The sequence below is a fragment of the Telmatherina bonti genome (assembly GCF_933228915.1).
Source record: "Telmatherina bonti genome assembly, chromosome: 2".
Lineage (NCBI taxonomy): Eukaryota > Metazoa > Chordata > Actinopteri > Atheriniformes > Telmatherinidae > Telmatherina > Telmatherina bonti.
Genome location: NC_136620.1, coordinates 23,436,914 through 23,456,559, shown reverse-complemented (window position 1 = coordinate 23,456,559; position 19,646 = coordinate 23,436,914). Strand labels below are relative to the sequence as shown.

Genomic DNA, 19,646 nt, shown 5'->3' with positions numbered 1-19,646 from the left:
CAGAAAAACATCTCGTAGAGCGTAAAAGAGAGAGAGAGAGAGAGAGAGAGAGAGAAAACAACCTACATGCATATGCATATACATAAGCACGCAAACAAATACATATACATACACTTAGACACATATACACATTGGAGTCATGTTCCCCCTGCAGGAGGACAAAACCATCAACTGTCAGGAGAACCAGAAATTAACAAGCTCAATCAGAAGCATAGAAAGAAAACTAGCTGCTGCTAGTAAATAAACCTGCAGATGACTCAGTGACTGTGTCACATGCAGAACATACAGAGTGGAACGTGTTCAGAGAAGAGTGATCATGCCAATGTGACCCCGCCCACACAAAGGTGAGAGGCAGACCAGGAGAACCCAAGACCAGCAGCCAGCAGCCACCCCCAAACACAGACCCCAGCCACCCCGCCCTGCCCCAGAGCCAGCCACGCACCCACCCAGGAGGTGGCAGAGGGGGGCTCCAGCCAGAGTCCCCCACAGTCAGAGGGAACAGGCCTCAGCAGGCCCGGACTGGCAAAGCCCGGCCGCCCAAGGCAGACACAGCGCGGGCCCCAGGGCCCCAAGAACCCATAGGCAGCCCCCGACTCCCACAGGCAGAGGGCACAGCTCTCACCTATGGAGAGCCAGGACCCCCAGACCGCTACCAAGTGGCACCCAGCGCACCAGTTGCGCTCCCCGGGCACCAACACTCTCCTAACCATCAAATCACACACAAACACACACACACACACACACACACACACACACACACACTCCCCCTCTCTCCCTACACACAACCTTTCCACCCCGTCACTTACATACACCCCATCTCACACTCCCCCGCCCCTCTGCCACTCCTCACATACTCCCCCACACACACATACACATCCCATAACATGCCCCCTCATATGCTCCCCCTCAACACACCCTCAAACTCTTCATCACACACACCCTACTCAGTCTCCATTCACACACTCCCTCCTCCACTCACCCACTTCTCCCTACACACCCATGCACACCCCAACCCACCACTCCAACTCCACTCATACACTGCCTCCTATACGTTCCCACACCTCCCACACATCCCTCTACCTCTACACACCCATCCACGCCCCATCAGACACCCCCTATCCCACCCTCGCCTACCTTCCCCCTTTTTATTTACACAAACGCTCATTCACATACTCCACTCATACTCCGCTCTAAACGCATACACACCCCTTAAGCCCCCTTCCTTCTGGCCTCACACTCCTCCTTGTACACACTCCATCATACACACACCCATCACCCCCCCATATGCCCACCCCTCTTCCCTGTCCCATTGCCCAACCACTTACCTAAATTCTTTCACCATGATTCCTCCCTAATCCCCCCCCCCCCACCCATTATCAAGTGTTTGATGTTTCAAAATGATCGACAGTCATGCTGGGCCATCAGAAGCATACAGCTGATCTCACATATAGTGTCTGCTCATTGGCCTTGCCCGGGGCTCCTCAGGAGCATCTGGCTCACATATTGATTATCACAATCTAAGTTTTCTGGTCCTTATATACATCTTTCCCTCTGGTACCAAAGCAGTGCAGTCCCCCCTCTCCATGGTGGCCAACTATAAAATTATAATTGGAACTTCCTTTTCTAGTATGAACTGTCATAGTAAAATTTGCTGGGATGTCATTGTCCAACAAAAAAGAGCTAATTGTATATATGGCCGTTTGAACATCCCACTGAAATCAGTACATTTTTATAAAGAATATTTCCCTTCAAGAATTTATCAAAGTGTGGCAGAGGCCTTGAGTTTCTGATGGTTTTTATGTTTGTGTTAAATTTGAAGCAAGCCTGCAGCGAATTGTGTTGAGTTTAAGGTCATTCAAAGATTACAACACATCATTGTATCCAAATTGCCAAGAAAAAGACAGCTTTGTTTTCTTCCTCCAGCGAGTCTTCGTTTCACTTCCTCCCTATTTCTCAACCTGTCTCCCACAATGACATTTAACCACAGTGGTTTTTGCATGGTTATGAGGGGCCTAAAAAAGTGCTATAATATCAAATCCTAGCATCACACTCAGAGCCAGTAAGTAAAACCATCACAGTATGTCTATACATATACTATATGTAACAAAAGCCTACAGTAATTCTGTGTTTACTGACCTGGGTGCTATTGTTTGTACCTCACAGTTTAATGCTTATAGTGCATATAAATTAGCTGAAAATAAGCTTTAAAGACCCAATCATAAAGCAGCAAGCATGTATTTTTGTGATCTGTCACTAAAACACAAAAACTGAGCAAACAAACACTTTTATCCCCTATATGCCAAGTCAGTTCCAGAAAACTGCTGAGTTTTAGAGATTCTCACAGCATGTTCCTGCACAATTCAACCTGGGGTGAGTCTCACTGTTGTTGCTTTTGAAACATGAGCTGATTTGCAGACATGGGTTACTTCTGCTTTGAGGGTTTACACAAACACTAACTTTAATCCTTTCTTATTACTTGGTTCTGGTTGTGAGTAAGCCTTAGCAATAAGACCACAATCTCATATACCCAGATAGCTCATTTTATATCCTCATAACGATTTAAAATAGTTTCTGTAAGTTTTTCTCAAATAGTTGTCATCAATTATTTGGCAGATGTGCTTGGCAATGGCAGCAGTGATTTCCTTACATCTGCGGGAAATATGGCGGCATGGCATTCCAGCCGGGTAAAAGCCTGCTGCAGCGTTTTCATCTGGAGTTTATTATGAGCGTTTTCACCACCATTTGACGCTGCTTTTGTGGCTTTTGCTTGTTAACTCTCTGTATTCTTTTTCATGATTCTTGCACAGGTGATAAAATAAGTCAGTTGTGTTGGAGTCCGTTGTTGATTGAGACTGGGAGCTAGCAAATTTTACGAACATCTGTTGTCTGTTTCACATCTGTCTTTTTATATCCAAACCACATCTAGACAGCAGTTGCCCCTCTTTTTTGAACAAGCTTATCAGTTTTGGTTGGCAAGTCATCTTTTAGTGAATTACCCTGCTCTGAAACTCGTCTGCTGCTGTCTTCCTCCATGTTTGTTTATGTATTGCAGTGTGCATGCCGTAAAGCCCATCTTGACATAAAATACTGCAGTAAAGCACCTTATCGTGGTCTAAACTATGGAGCCTCATATGAAACGAGACATTTTTTATCATCCAAACGTTATAGAGCGTCATATTGTCCAGCCCTTGTTGTTAGTAAAATAGTAAACTTCACTTTGTCCGACATACTCTGAAGTATTCCCTCACCTCATGTCCTTTCAAGCTCAGTTATTTTGTACTTGAGATATGCATAATTACGGTATTTATTCATACTATATTAATAAAAATCCAAATCAATATAATACCTTGTAGTTGTTTAAACAAAAAAAAAAAAAAAGCAACAACAAAAGTTGTGTATAACCACTGTTAAAAAATACTAACAATTCATACATGAAAATATCAGTGAAAACTAGCAATGAGAGCCAAATTACAATTTTAGTTTCTTGGAATACCAAAATTACACTATACAGGCTTTAATGCTGATTTCTGTTTTGGAATCATCCAAACAATTGTGATCACACAATTCCTACTGTTTTCATTGAGAAACAAAGGTTATACTTTCCACCAGGAATTCTAAACAGCACTTCTATAAGGCAATAAGTAGAGAAAAAAGTGCTGACATGGAAACAACAGAAGGTTCCTCAGTATGGAAGAGTCTTGCGCAAAACCATTAACATTTCACAAGCGAGGAATAATTGAAATGGGTATAAAGACTGAGTACATAGTTTTATGGGATGTGAAGCATATTACACTCAATGTGCTTTTAATTAGACATCTGTTAGCTTAGTGTTTATTTGATTAACTTGTTCTGCTCAACAGCAAAAACAAAGTTTGGAGGAGTTGCATGACAAAGACGAGATAGATTAGTTTCCAAGAAGCTCTAAATGTTTCCACTAAAAATCAACCGAAAAAAAAAACAAAACAGTTACAGTTTTGCATTAACTCTGTGTGGCAACAGTATTTTTATTTTAGATAAAAACTTGCTTTTGTTTCTTGCTTTTCTCATGTGTCGAACTGCCAAATTTCAGGCGTTTATTTGTTCTTCTTATAGGACCAACCATTCAAACCAAAAATATATGCTATCACATGACAAACAAAATGAAAGCAAATTCATAACGAGTATGTTGCATTTGCCCACACATAAACTAAGATACAAATGTCTGTTACTAATTTTCTCTTAGTTGGGCAATCAGTTGAACTAATTATTCCAGTCTGAAACTGTCATTTGGATGTAAATATTAAAGTACCAAATGCAAAGGAGGAAAAAAGAGTGCCAAGGCTTTTGTTGTAAAGTTGTTTAGTTTGTGGGTCTTTTCTTTAAAGTTTTTTTTTTGTTGTTGTTGTTGTTTGTTTTGTTTTTTGTTTTTGTGGCGGGAAAAAAACTGAACCTATATTTCAGTGCCTTTTAGTTACTTCCAATTGAAGAATGTAAAAAAAAAAAGAAAAGAGAGAAAACAAAATCCAGCAGTATACTTGGTACTTTGTTTGGGGCCACCCTCGTGGAAAAGAGTGTCATTCAATGACAAGTTCTGTGGATTTCTACATCACACTTTCAACGCCGAGTCAAAATATCTTTATCTCTGAACAACTTTAAATTAAAATCATGCTGCATCCTTGCTCTCCCTCTACAGACAAGATAGGAGGTTGAAAGTTCTTTATGCTTTGTGTTACCAGCTAAATTTCATCAGCAGTTATAATGTTCACTTCAGTTAAGAAATGGATAAGATAGTAACTCTCTGCTGGGTCTCAGTCTGATGTGTTATGTCTTGACTGGGAAATCTGAAATCTGACAGTTGTTCTTTTAAAGAAAAACTTACCTCCAGCAAGAAATGGACATTTCTGATTTGTCATTTGTCACTGAAAGGATCATTAGTTGCTCTCTCATTACTACTGTAAACTTAACTTTCTATCAAACTATATTTCAGAGGAACTCTTCATACAAAATATTACAAAAATAAATGGAAATTGCAAAGAATAAAACCAGTAATGATGGAAAATTGAAATAGTGATACATGCCACAGTTCTTATACAGCAAAACAGTGAAAACATCGCATAAAAAAAACACAACTATGAAGCTTGGTGTTTATGGAGCAGATCTGACAGGCAGTTTCCTGCTTTAGTTCAGACTATACTATATACCTGCCTAACTTCTCATTACACTCTGTGTAGTGAAGTTTTAGTTTGATGTGATTGGCGCTTTTGTGCCATCTTTTGTGTGGTATTCTTCACTAGAGCTGTCAGAGACTTCTAATAAGAGCTCTGGAAATTTAGTCAATTGATGGAAAGTGGGCAAAATGTATGTCCTTTAAAGTTCACTGGCATATACTGTTACGTTTTACTTACATCTCATAGCAACAACATACTATTTTGGTAGCATTTAACTTTTTCAAGCAACTGTCTATCCCTCTAATCAGTGGTTGCTTGGTAACTGGTAGCTTGACACATCATGAATGGTTGCCTAACACAGTGGCTGGACCTTGTGGTTGTTTAAATGACAAGGTGAAGTAATATAATCATGTTGTGGTCAAACTTTGCAGACCAATAGCGCAGCTGCAATATATTTCACAGTAAGAGCTGTCTGTTTGAGAGTTGCGTATTTTTCTTATTATTACTATGTCCTTAACATAAAACCAGTTGCTGATCAGTTATAACAATTTATATTACCAATTTAATCTCTCTCTCTTTTTTGTTTATGGATGCTACTGTACTTTTTGAGCTGCTAGTCTTTTGGAACGTTGATAGATGCACTGGATTGTCAGGCCAAGCAGTCACCATATAAAAAATACATCAAGGTAATGTTGGCCAGTTGGCTGCTTGCTTTCTTTAGAATGTTGCAGTTCTATCAGTGAGCGAAATGCCACATGTTGTTTTTTTTTTTGTTTTTTTTTTTTTTGTTTTTGTTTTTTTTTTTTTTGCTCTTGTATAAAATAATGAATATATTAATTGCATAACAGACATCTGCCATGTTATGTGTGTTAAATGAAAACTTAATAAATCCACATTTTTATTAGAACAGGTGAGATGTTGAGCATGTGCATCTTTCTTTTGTAGGTTTTTTTTTTTATCAGAAATAATGCATCGCACATCATATCTTCCACACAGGTTATTTATTGATTGAAGATAATTAGGCTGAATTGGTGAGGGGAATATTGATTGCTTGTTGAAGAAGGCGTAGAAGCTGCAAATAGAGAGCTTTTGAAAGGCTTGGGGAGGATTGTGGCTTTGATTGAAAGATGTGAGCAGCCTCAGTTTTGACTGATAAATGTGTTTGTCACACAAATTCTTATTCAGTCTGTCTCTTTGTCAACCCCCCACCCCCCCACGCCTATCCTCTCTCTTGACATTACCCCCTCTTCTTTTTCATTTCGTAGCATATCCTCCCAGCCAGACACCTCACTGGGGAAATCACTGTGTACCAGCACATCCCCTCTCAAGTTAAAGACCTTTCTTAGTGCATTTCCCATTCCACCTTCTGTCCCTGTACTGTCAGGCCCTGTGACCATCATTACAAAAAGTTATGTCCGCCACCAGCATTTCTGCTGTGCTGCATCATCAGCACTAAGGAGACATTTCAGATCAACCAGCAAGGTAAACCTCTCTCCAACCTCTCTCTCTCTTTCCTTCTCTAGGCTGCAGAGTCTGGCATTGTGAAGATTAAGACCATAGCAGCCAGGAATACAGACATAATGGCAGGTGAGTGACGTGGTGGTGCAGCGAGGTGAGATGTGACCTACTTTTTTACAATTTAAAAATGATAAATGGAGACGATTTTGTTAATACAGGTTATGATCACTTTATTCTCTATACTAGGGTTTGTGATAATGGACCAACAGTATTCAGTACTATGTGTTAAAAGCTTTTTATTCCCACTGTAATGTTGTTATGTGCCAGTCATTGCTGTGCATTTCCTTATACACATGACAAAGCAAAGATTAAGTCATGTTTTTATTATTCATGGGACTCTGTATCTGCATGAAAGACATTTAGTGTACGCCTACATTTTGATGTTTGGTTGTGCACACGCACCCCTGGATTCCACCAAGCCAATCAGTATGTCTTATTTCATATAAAAGATTATAAACGATACCTATATATTAATACCCCTCATATTAATGCTCATAAGTCCCTCAGGTTTGATTGCCTGAAGTCTTTTCTAGACTTCTTGTTGTCGATTTCTCCTATTACAAGATACACTGCAAAGCTTTTTGAAATGTGACTAATCATGAGTTGAGAATTGTTCCATTGTGCTCTAGATGAACAAGTCCAGCTAGTGACATTTGCAGAGTTGACACATATTTCACATTTGCAGAGCTGCAGTGATGACTGTCCACATTCAGCTTCTTTTTGTCACTGTAAACTTAACTGTACAGTAAATACACTGTTGAGAAGAGTTCATTTGGCTTTTTGAGATGGATTTGCTACAATACCTTACAAACAATGTAATTTATAATCTGAAATAATCATTAATTCCATGGCAAAGATTTTGCACTGTTCACAAAAATTCCTTGGTTCTGAATAGAGAACACACAAGTACCAAGGACACATTTTTTATATACAATAATAATGCCATAATATGAAAACTTTAATGTATTTTTTACAATGTATTTTTTATTTTCCAGTTTTGAGCAGTTTTGACCACTAATTGAAACATTGAAAGAATCAGTCAAAATGCAGCAAAAGTAATGTTGGAATTATTGATATGTTTTCTCAGAAAATAACGTTTGTATTTTGTATCAATTTCAAGGCAATTTAAAGTAAATCCTCTGACTGTATCTCACATCAGAACCCAACACACTTCATTCTCAACTTTTATCTATAGACTGTATATGAAATAAAAGTCACCTTTGACTTTTTTCTTTGCTCTCTTGCAGCGCTGAAGGAAAACAGCTCAGAGGTTGTGCAGCCTTTTCTGATGGGCTGTGGCACCAAAGAGCCAAAGATCACTCAGCTTTGTCTAGCTGCTATTCAGAGACTTATGTCCCATGAAGTCGTATCTGAGGTGAGAACCGTGTGCTACCCTTGTACACACATTAAGTACACATGAAGAAATAAATGCATATATGCAAGAAATGGGTTATAGTCAAAGCCCAAGAAAAAGAAAAATCAAAATATACCTTAAGAACTTTTGTTGTTGTATTTAATTATCCTAAGCTGAATATGTGAGGTAATTCTATCCATATGTTACATAACACAGATGTTTGTTTTTATTTTCTACTTTAACATTTTCTGCCCCAGTGTTGAGCTTCAAATATTGTGCAGGACTAACCCGTGTTTTTCCGAGTTAATAAGCGACACATTAACAGTGTGTTAGCGTTTCACATCCACATGTGTTGAACATATAGTTTACCATCTTTTGCACGCTTCGATGTCTTAAGAGTGATTGATTGGGATCATTGTAACTCATCAATAACCCATCAGGCTGGGTGAATTTTAGAATTGTTAATCTGAATCTATTCTTGTTGCCACAGGCTTTATCTAAAGGCCACAAACCTCCCTTTCCCTGCTCCACTTTTCATTTTGCTGAAATGAGTTGCTCTTTTTAATCAAGGAAATCACTGGCTCAGAAAATACATGAACAGTTTTACATGAGCTGGATGTGCAGTGGAGTCAGCCAACCCCGAGGAACTGAGCGAAATGAGGACTCCATCTCAGGAAACGGGTGAATTTAATTACTACTTAAATAAAATGTAGTTTAACATAAGCCTATCTGATGTTTAGAGTGGGTTAGAACCTTAAATAATCGAGCTGGAGTCAGACGCGATATGGGAGCTGTTTTCAAGATGGCACCCTGCAGCTACACAACTGCCTTGTTAATACACCGTAAAAGACTGTTATTAACTTATTGAGCTACCTCGTGCTGTCTACATTTTGATGTGAGGCGTTTATTTAATTAGGCTGAAATAGATTTCAAAGCTGCTTCTTTTGGTGGGAAAGACTAAGAGCTCTACACTACAGGGAAGAAATCCTTTCAAAAGTATGTCATAACACAGTTCTTGGTGTAGTTTTGATCACCTCTTCCCTTTATTCTTAATGTGAGTGTCTGAACTAGCAGTTCATGATCCATTCTTTAGTCTACATTTGCATCTAACAGAGAACCCACTTCACAAAAAAAATCAGAGTTAAAGCTTCACAGTGACTCAGAGCTCAAAGTACTGTTTTTACATGGCTTGCTTGATGTGAAAAAGTTCCAACCTTACAACATTTATTCTACTTTTATACCCAAATGAAACAAAACTATTTTTTGTCCACTATTTATGCATGCAGAATGATTATCTGAATGGTGTGTTCTGCTGAGCAAATTTACTTTGCCAAGGGGAACATTATAAAAATAGTGTTCCCCTTGGTATTCTGGATTCTTAATTTATTTTTCTATTCATTCTGCATAATTGTTTATATGATAAAATTTGTATTGCCGGACCGGAGGGGATAGAAGAGGGACAGAAAGAGAATCGAAAAGAGAAAACAGAAAAACACCTTGGAGAGAGAGGGAGAGAGAGACAAAAAAATAATGAGAAAGAGAAAAACTTCCATACAAGTAAGGGCTGTGATGAAATGCTTTAGTCCCAATTCGATACGATTACAATTTTTTGTATGCCGATTAGATTTAAATTGTAATTCTCACAATTCCTTGATATTGCTAATTTTTTGTAGACTAAAAACAAAAATAATGTAGAAAACTTTTTTGCTCGTCATTTTTCTTGATTTCAATTTGGAAAAAACAACATATTAGCCAGACCATCTCTCTTCTGCTATAATGCAACTAAAGCTGCTACAATGCCAAAGAAGATCAACAAAACTGACAAAAAAAATTGTAATGGATTATTTTTATTAATTTGGAAAACAAATTGATTTTCAAATTGTGAAGCGGAAAAATCCCGATATTTAATTTTTTTATTCAATTTTCCCACCCTTAATATATATGCATATACATACACTTGCATACACACACGCCTGTATATCCATGTATACCTACACATGTACACATAAACACGTTCGATTCATGTTCCCCCTGCAGGAAGATGATGCCATCAACTGTCAGGAGAACCTAAAACGCACAAGCTAAATCAGAAACATAAAAAACTAGCTGCTGTTAGTAAATAAACCTGCACACAACTAAGTGACTGTGTCGCATGCAGAGCATACAGAGTGGAATGTGTTCAGAGAAGAGTGATCATGCCAATGTGACCCCGCCCACCCAAAGGCAAGAGGCAGGCCTAGAGAACCCCAAGACCCGAGCAGCCTGGAGCCACCCCCAAACACAGACCCCAGCCACCCCACCCTGGAGCCAGCCATGCACCCACCCAGGAGGTGGCAGAGGGGGGCCCCAGCCAGAACTAAAACTCTTTTTATTTAGGAAGCTAAAACCTTTAACTATTTTCATTATTAATGTTGAAATTTAAGCTACACTACATATGTTCCTGATCTTAAAATTTTCAGCTTCTGGCTCATTGATTTACATTCCTGGAGTCGGTATGCCCTGCAGCATCCCAAGGCTAAAAGAACTATACTTTATAATGTTTTTTGTTTTGTTTTGTTTTTTTTCAAGCCAGGGCTTCATGTGACAGCTTCATTTTGCTTTATAGCACAGTACCACACACACACCAACAACTGGATATTATTACACTGTTTTTTTTTTTTTTAAACAACTGACCACAACAATCATGCAAATAATATTTTAAACTGACATAAGACAATAAATAACATTGTATATATTAATGCTGTTTATTACAAATTTTATTATGGAAGAAACTTTATTTGCAAGTAGATCTTCAGTGGGACTGAGCTGGCTGCCTGAAGCTTGATGTGCAAAGTCAAACCAGTAACAATTAGGCTGTAACTTGCATTCCAAGCAAGGTGCTGTTGTTATTAAATAGGATTTTATTGACACATGTATGCTAGCATATACAGAATCAGTAAAAATCTAATCTTTCCTTACAGCTAAAAGAGCAAGAGCTTGTAAACACAGTAAATAGGGTTTAGAAAGTGAATAAGAGAATCTGACTCGGCAGCAGATAAAAGCTTTACAGTTAATTTAGTGTATTTCTTCATAAGTCATGATACTGAGTTCTAAAGAAAATGACTGAATTAAGCCTACATATTTTGAGCATTAGTAAAGAAGGCAATCAGAGCTTTATCCTTTGATTTACAGCCTTTTCAGCACAGAGAAACATATTGGCAACAGTTTCAAACCGAGGATTATCCATAATATAAGTCATTGGGTTTTAGAATTTATCAGAAGCACATAATTGTCATGTTTCTATATTTCTGTAGTGAAGCTTTAATACAATTCTTAAAATAGCTTATTTGAAGTTAATTGTCAACTGTTTCAATATGTGCCAAATCATGCAGCTGCATACCTTCATATCTTACTGAATACAGTTAAAGATTTACTAATACTGTGTCTGAGGAAGGAGGGTTTTGCCGACTCTGGAGTTTCTGTTGTTTCTAAATCCTGCATTTTTGTCTTGATTTATTATCTTGTATCTTTTCCCTTGATTCTATGTCCTTGTCTTCAGAGTGGCTGTTTTCACACTGCGGGGAAACTAGGACACACTTAACACAACGCAGAACACACATAAACAGGCATTTTCCAATCCATTCAACTTTTTTTTTTCTTAATTCTTTTTTTTAATTTCTTTTTATGTCTTTTTTAAAGTGCAATGAAAATTTTGATTAAAATCTACTATGCCCTAGAACAAAAGATCTTAAAAAGAAGCATTTTAACACTCTAGTCAAAAGAAATTCAAGAACAGATGAGAAACAAGGTCATTTCTAAGGTTTTGGGACTCCAGCAAACCACAGTGAGAGCCATTATCCACAAATGGAGAAAACATGGAACAGTAGTGAACCTTCCCAGGACTGGCCAGCCTTAGAAAATTACTTGTGGTCAGTGTTTATGGTTCAACAATAAGAAAGCGTCTGGAAAAAATGCTTCATGGGAGAATTCCAAAAAAAACCCATTGCTGACCAAAAGGAACACAAAGGTCTGGTTTAGATTTGCCTAAAAACAACTTGGTGATCCCCAAGACTGCTGGGAAAATATTCTGTGGACTGATGAAAGAAAGGTGGAACTTTTTGGAAGGTGTGCATTACGTCTGGTATGAAACACAGCATTTCAGCAAAAAAACCTGATGCCACCAGTTAAACATGGTGTGATGGTTGGAGCTGCTTTGCAGCTTCACGATCTGGATGACTTGCCATAAATGATATTCTTGAATTCTGATCTCTACCAGAAAGTCTTGAATGAGAATGCCTGGCCACAAGTTCATCATCTTAAACTCAAGTGCAGTTGGGTCATACAATGAGACGATCTGAACAACACCAGCAAGTTTAGGAGTCACCCAGTCATAGTACTGACTGGAATTTGACGGAGATGCCGCAGCCTGATTTTAAACAAACACAACTGTAGCTGAATTAAAGCAACTATTTAAACCTAAATTCTTAAAATACATGTTATAAATCAGCCATTGATTTTGCAACCATTTGTTGTGAGTGACATTTTCAGTAGCTTGTTCTACCATTAGGTTTTAAGGTCATAAGTTCACATGCCAGTTAACATAAGAACTGCTCACAGGAGATTCATGTGGAAGAGTCTATTTTGGACAAGTCGACCCAATAAAAGTACATGCATTGTCACTTGATGTCGGCATCAACCTTTACCAGTGGCGAGATTCAGTGCCACTGAGCCAGCACCACCACCTGGCACCAACATTTTTGTTCACATCTAATTGAGGCCTGAACAGAGTAACACAGTGGGAGCCCTCAATCATAGACACACAAACAGGTCCAAATATACCCTCTTTTTAAATTAAGTTTATTGCCTTTTTTCTTTCTTTTTTTTTTTTTTACAAACAGGCAGCAGCAGGAAATATTATCAACATGTTGTGGCAGCTGATGGAAAACGGTTTGGAGGAGCTTAAACTGCTACAGACGGTCCTGGTCCTGCTCACTACCAATACAGTAGTTCACGATGAAGTACTTTCTAAGGTACAAGGCCAACTAGATAATATTTTTATTTATTTATTTTTATTGTCAAAAGCTTTTCAGATATCCATAATTCTCGCTTGTTCCACCACAATGCGCGTCCTGTTGGCTTTAATCTATTCTACTTAATGTTTCAGCTTTTCAGATCTGAACATGCCAAATTAAAATTATGCTTACTGTGACCTGAATTTTATGCACACCAATGCATATGTTTTTGTATATTGTATTTACATATATTGTATATTGTATTTACATCTGTATATTTTGTGTTACACAGGCCATTGTTTTATGTTTCCGCCTCCACTTTACCAAGGACAACATCACCAACAACACAGCGGCAGCGACTGTCAGACAAGTCGTTACCGTAGTGTTTGAGAGGATGGTGGCAGAGGATGAGCGTTTTAAAGGTTAGATGGCATATGATGTTTTCAGATAAAAAGATTTAGATGGAGAGTGATGAACCTTTATAGTGATGAAGGTTCAGTTTCTTATTAACAACTGTAAGTACTTGCAGAGAAAAGATGGAAGCTTGAAATATTTTCAAAACTATAACAAAATATCAGAAATAGACTATTAAGTTGTCTCTGTGTTACTAAATACATTTGCATTCTGTTTAACCTAAAGGCATCGTGGAACAGCCTCCACCTGTACAGGGAAACACCAACCGGCGATCTGTTAGTACTCTGAGACCCAGCGCCAAGGATGCATACATGCTGTTTCAGGTATGTCCACCAGGGGGCAGAATCCCTCCACTCAGCTCTTAGCCCCCCTTACATAAACCCTGAGTGAAAATTATTGACTTAGTTGACATTGCTTATAAACTTATGACTCATACACTGAAGAAAAAAAAATCTAAAATGTCTCGTTACCTTGAGTTAAAAAGATTATATTACATAAAGTGATTCAATGGCCCTTGTCTTCAAGCTCCCTGTTGTTGTTTGCTCATTCTGCAGTGTCGTGTGATGATCTTTAGAGCTCAGTGAATGGACCATTTCAGGCTCTGTGATGTGTGCAGAACACAACAATCTTTTGTCCTGACTGTTGTGCTTCTTTGTGCAGGACTTGTGCCAGTTGGTGAACGCTGATGCCCCCTACTGGCTGGTGGGGATGACAGAGATGACCAGGACATTTGGTCTTGAGCTGCTTGAGTCAGTTCTCAATGATTTCCCTGGTGTATTCCTGCAGGTACATACATTCTGACCATATAATAGTTTATGTTAAAGGTGCTGTTGTGCACCTCAGTCCTGTGATAGGGTATCTTTGCATTACTACAATTCAGTTTGGCATCAATTCTTTGGTTTCTCTCTAACTGCCATCCAGCACCAGGAGTTCAGTTTCCTGCTGAAAGAAAGGGTGTGTCCCCTCGTCATTAAACTCTTCTCACCCAACATCAAGTTCCGGCAGGGCAGCAGTAGCGCCGCCTCACCAGCACCCGTTGAGAAACCCTACTTTCCCATCTGCATGAGGTTACTGAGAGTGGTTTCAGTCCTCATTAAGCACTTCTACAGTTTATTGGTAAGAAGCCAATCTTCAGTTATGGTTTACTGGCCAAACTTCTGCCTGATAGATTATTTATGCCAAAGAGATTTTCTTAAGCACAGAACTGATGTATTTTATTGATCCAGTCTTATTAGCATTGGATTAATGTAGGAGCAGTTGTGTCCTGGTTGTTCATCAGACACTTTAATGAGCTAAGCGGATTTTTAGTGCAACATCACAGCTGTTTTTATTTAGTAACACTCTATCAGTTTTTAAGATGGAAATCTGTCAAGTGTCTTGGAAGAATTAAAGTGGCCAGACATTTCCTGAGACACTGAGTAGCTTTCTGAAAGCCAGAAAGGTTTTTGGCATTTAGGCTGACATACTTTAAAATGGCTAATTTCTTTTTAACAGTCTCAGAGATGTGTATTTGTTTTACAGGTGACAGAGTGTGAGATCTTCTTGTCTCTGTTGGTGAAGTTCCTGGATGGGGAAAAGCCTCAGTGGCTCAGAGCAGTGGCTGTAGAGTCAGTCCATAGGTTGTGTGTGCAGCCTCATTTATTATGGTAGGTAATATAATTCCCTTAAAAACAATGTATTTTTTTCATTAAAATGTTTTTAACCTTGCAACTTCCCCAAGGTAAATGGAATATGGCACAGTCCTCCTGGTTTGCAATTTTGCAAGTTCCAATTCCCTTTTCAGTGTTTTTCAACCACTGTGCTGTGGCACACTAGTGTGCCTTGAGAGATTATCAGGTGTGCCCTGAGAAATTACCCAATTTCACCTAAATGGTCTAAAAAGCAGCTATGTGTTTATCCAAACAGGTCCCAGTGAAAGACAATAAAATTCCTTCATGTGTTTATCTGCTTTCTATTCAAGAAGCTTTGACAAGATGGATTTTATATTAATTATATGGACTTTAAAAAAAACAAAAAAACAAAACATTTTGGTTTGTGGTGTGCCTTGGCTCAAAAAAAGTTGAAAAACACTGCCCTATTAAGTGTGTTGGATTATTTGGTTAGCATGCATGCTAATTGAATGCTAGCATCCAGTTTGCTCAGCTATATTTAATTTGAACAGAATCTATAGACTCTGCAACGATATTTACCATAATTATATAACTTTGTTACATTTTAACCCTCATTTGACTCGTTCCTGGTTATATGTGTCTAATAAAGTGTTGTTTTTATTTTTCAGTTCATTCTGCCAGTCATATGACATGAAGCAGCACTCCACTAAAGTATTCAGAGATATTGTTAACGCCCTGGGATCCTTCATTCAGTCACTCTTTATTGTCCCCAATGCGGGAAATGTGGCTGCTGTCAGTGCGCCTGCTGGTCAGTTTACTTATATAGATATAAGTACTTATGAAACGCATTTTGAAAATGACTTGTTTCAGCGGGAAAACTATTCAAAACAAATCAGAATCTCTTATTTTTCTTATTTAGGTGGCTCGGCTTCAGGGGCTCAGGGCACAGCACAGGGTGGCCCAGGGACTGGAGGTGGCAGTGGTACCTTGACCACCCAGGCTGCATTTGAATACCGAGGTACCTGGATCCCACTAATGACTGTTAGTGTTCAGGGCAGTGCCAAGGCTACATAGTAAGTGTCAGATGTCAACATGGAGTTCAAGACTCAGACTTTTCAGATATAAAATTCAGTTTACACAAACAGTTCCTTCATCTCATTGGCTCTGGTTTCCTTCCCCAGTTTAGAGATGCTGGACAAGGTGGAGCCACCATCCATCCCAGAGGGCTATGCCATGTCAGTGGCCTTCAGTGCACTTCTTGACCTTGTGAGAGGCATCACCTCCATGATTGAAAGGGAGCTTGCCATGGAGGAGGAGGCTGCGGCTGAGTTCAGGGAAGCTCACCCCGACCAGGAGTGGAAGCCACAGCCTGGTAAGAAAAGTCACAGTGGGAGAAACGTCATGATAAACACAAGTTTGGTGTGATAATTTAATAAAATATAAATTCCAGCTGATCCATGACTGAATATAAATGGATAAAGGTGTAATCTGATGAGGTGGAGCAAACTCGATAAATCTTCATTTGGGGAGCATTTGGTTAAATTGCTTTGGTGACATCTGTATACATACATTTCTTTTACAGTATTTTTACTCATTAAAATTCAAGTCAAAAAGGTTTTTTGTGGTTAAATGTAGCTGTTATTACCCCTAGTTGTCATTCATAAGCTTTGTGTCTTTCACAGTTTCATACAAGATAAGACAAATATAGTCCAAAGCAAAATGAAGTGGTCTAACTGCAAGAAGAACTCAGTAATAGTTTGTTTCTGTGTGTCAGAAGCCCACTTGGTGTGGGAAGAGATGGTCGGTGCCTGCTGGTGTGGTCTCCTGGCCGCCCTGTCTCTGCTGCTGGATGCCAGGTAAAATTCTCTTATCTTTTTTCCTACATTTAGTAGTTTGCATATATTGTTACTCCATACTAAATGTCACTGAACCGTGAATGTTTTCTACTAAATTTTGAGGCGAAAATGTTTCATTTATGGCTGCAGTCTGGTAAAAATAACTCACAGGAATTGCGTCTGTGCTGTATCCAACAAAGACGTTTAGATTGAATATTTTATGAGGAAAATATTGTTAAAATGTAGTTTATCTACATTTAACCTAAAGATTGAATGAATGTGTTTTTTCTGTTTGCATATTAAAATATCATTTTCTATCATTTTATCATGTTTTCAATTTGCCTTTCTTTCCTCTTGTCATGTGTCTTCAGCACGGACGAGGCAGCCACAGAGAACATCCTAAAAGCTGAACTGACTATGGCGTCACTGTGTGGTCGTCTTGGGATGGTGACTCCTCGTGACGCCTTCATCACAGCCATCTGCAAGGCCTCTCTGCCACCACATTATGCCCTTACTGTTCTCAGCAGCAGCGCTGCCAACCTCTCCAGTAAAGGTACAAGCACTGTAGTTTCCAGTTGAGAACAGCTCTTAAAGATCTAAGATGAACCTCACAGATTATATTGAATCATTTTGTGCACAAGTGCTTCACCCACATGTACAGTAACTGTTACACATGCAGGGGAAAGGGCTAAAAACACCTGGCACTGCAAAAGCTGCTGAGTCTCTCTCAACAACCTGGCCTCTGGTTATGTTATATAAATGAGCACTCCTAATCTCTCACGGTTTTATGTGTTTAACATGTAAACTTTTGGCATGCTTCCCTGTCCCCGTTTCCCTGCACCTATTGCAGTAATCCATAAGTCTTCAGTGTGCCCTTTAATTACAAACACAGAGGAGACTGTGTCTCGGGACTGCAGACAAACACACAGCTGCTCTCAAACAAACAGTTCAGACGCTTTCAATTTGCATATCATCTTGGAGAGCAGACGAATTGGGTCTTGACTCGTGTCAGATGTTTGCCTTAGAGTTAATTAAGAAAGCTTTTCTTGCATGTCATAAACCTGCAACGAAACCTGTTTGTGGGTATTACCGAGCCTCATCTAAAGATTTAACTACTGTGTGCTCTCCTCAGCGTACTCCATCCAGGGCCAGAGCGTGCAGATTATCAGCCCATCCAGTGAATCTCATCAGCAGGTGGTGGCTGTAGGGCAGCCACTCACCGCCCAGCCGCAGGGCACTGTGGTGGTAAGGATGCAAACACAATGTTTTCTGTTCTGATTCATGTAGAAGTTTGCTCAATGCAAAACTCACAAGCATTTGCTAATCAATAGAAATGATTCTGTCTTCCATAAAGGAGAGGAAAAGTTGCAAACCGACTGACAAACTGTTTTCATCTGTCCTTTAAAAGTTTAGTCCAGGACAGGCAGCTTGATTTTGAATTGAAGACAGAGACGGAAAAGGGTGGACCTGAGCAATGTTGATCCTGGAGTTAGTTTCCCAAAGTTAAAGTTAATTTACACAAATTAGTCAAAGTATGTGTTTCTGGAAAATATTAGTTTTGTCTGAATAATGACCATTCTATCTAAGCAATGTCATATTTGCTGGCAAGGCTCAAAATACCGCATGTGTGTGTGCACGTTTGTGCATGTAAAATTGGAGCATTGAACCTAAGTTTTGACAGCATCTGCACCTGGTCCAATATGAAAACTTGCATTGTTGCCAACTTAGTAATTCTGTTGTTATATTTATCAAGTATTCAGACCCCTCCAGCGACCCTTTTTTGTTTTTTAAGCGACAGCTTCATTAAATTTTTCCTTCCAGCTGTTCTCATACCAGGAAATGTTTACCTCTCTAGACTAAAAAGGAAATGCGTGTACTCGAAGCCCCCACTGACTGATCAATCCTGTCGTACTATCAGAGATTGTCTATTAATGTAGATTGTTGATAAAAAACATTTTAAAGTTAAAACCTGCTGATTGAAACTTTCTGTAGGTTGTTTAAAATATGGCTGGGCATGTTGACACATCATCGTTTATTTGATGGATTGTTTAGCGCTGGCATTTATTTTATCACACCACAAAAACATCACTTTTTTTTATTTAAGTTTCAAAATTTGTCAAATAACTTCTGCACAGGCTACACAAGTCATTGCCTTGCCATCAGATGTCACTTTTTCTTCTCATACCATGACGGGTTTTTTATGAGAAAATGCTGAATTCTAGATTAATGAAATATTTACACAAGTTTTCAATCTTTACTTTCTCCTGAAACATCATTTCCTCCCTCACAGTATCGAGGATCTGAGATTATAATCCTGCCTTTTGTCTGTTCACCAGGGAAACACACCTGATGGCTGAAAAGCACCACCAGATATTATTCCTTCAGTGTTTAGAAGGAAGGGAGCTTTACACGGCTTTGACATTTATTTTGCCGACTTGTTACTTATTAACTGATAAATCCTAAAATTGTATAATTTTTTGTCATAAATCTTTTATTTCATCACACAAATATTTCCATTTAGATTGGCAATAAATATTTGAATTACTTCCATATAAAGAGAATAACTGTTTTGAATCATTGAATTTTCATTGCCCAGAACTATTAAATAACTAAACCCTGCTTTAAAAAAACACACTTTTACATGTGTGGCTTAGGTTTTCCAAATTTTATGTAAGACTACATTTAAGGTTTCACTTACTTTGGTTGGGAAACTTATCAAATTTTTTTTTCTAGTATTTTTATTTATTTTATTTTTTTTTTACAATGTGAACCAGTGC

General features: G+C 38.7%; 1 protein-coding gene across 3 annotated transcripts in view; it reads left to right on the top strand.

The window, feature by feature from the left end:
* The window catches only part of mon2 (MON2 homolog, regulator of endosome-to-Golgi trafficking), a 39,921-nt gene that overhangs the window by 7,161 nt on the left and 13,114 nt on the right, over nt 1-19,646 (top strand). For all 3 annotated transcript variants that reach the window (XM_079246979.1, XM_079246978.1, XM_079246977.1), the window contains exons 2-15: nt 6,671-6,734; nt 7,913-8,040; nt 12,897-13,028; nt 13,303-13,432; nt 13,650-13,747; nt 14,085-14,210; nt 14,346-14,540; nt 14,946-15,070; nt 15,703-15,842; nt 15,954-16,107; nt 16,216-16,406; nt 16,809-16,890; nt 17,241-17,422; nt 18,002-18,114. In XM_079246979.1, coding sequence (XP_079103105.1) covers nt 6,671-6,734; nt 7,913-8,040; nt 12,897-13,028; nt 13,303-13,432; nt 13,650-13,747; nt 14,085-14,210; nt 14,346-14,540; nt 14,946-15,070; nt 15,703-15,842; nt 15,954-16,107; nt 16,216-16,406; nt 16,809-16,890; nt 17,241-17,422; nt 18,002-18,114 — 1,860 coding nt within the window. The remainder of the gene's footprint in view (nt 1-6,670; nt 6,735-7,912; nt 8,041-12,896; nt 13,029-13,302; nt 13,433-13,649; nt 13,748-14,084; nt 14,211-14,345; nt 14,541-14,945; nt 15,071-15,702; nt 15,843-15,953; nt 16,108-16,215; nt 16,407-16,808; nt 16,891-17,240; nt 17,423-18,001; nt 18,115-19,646) is intronic.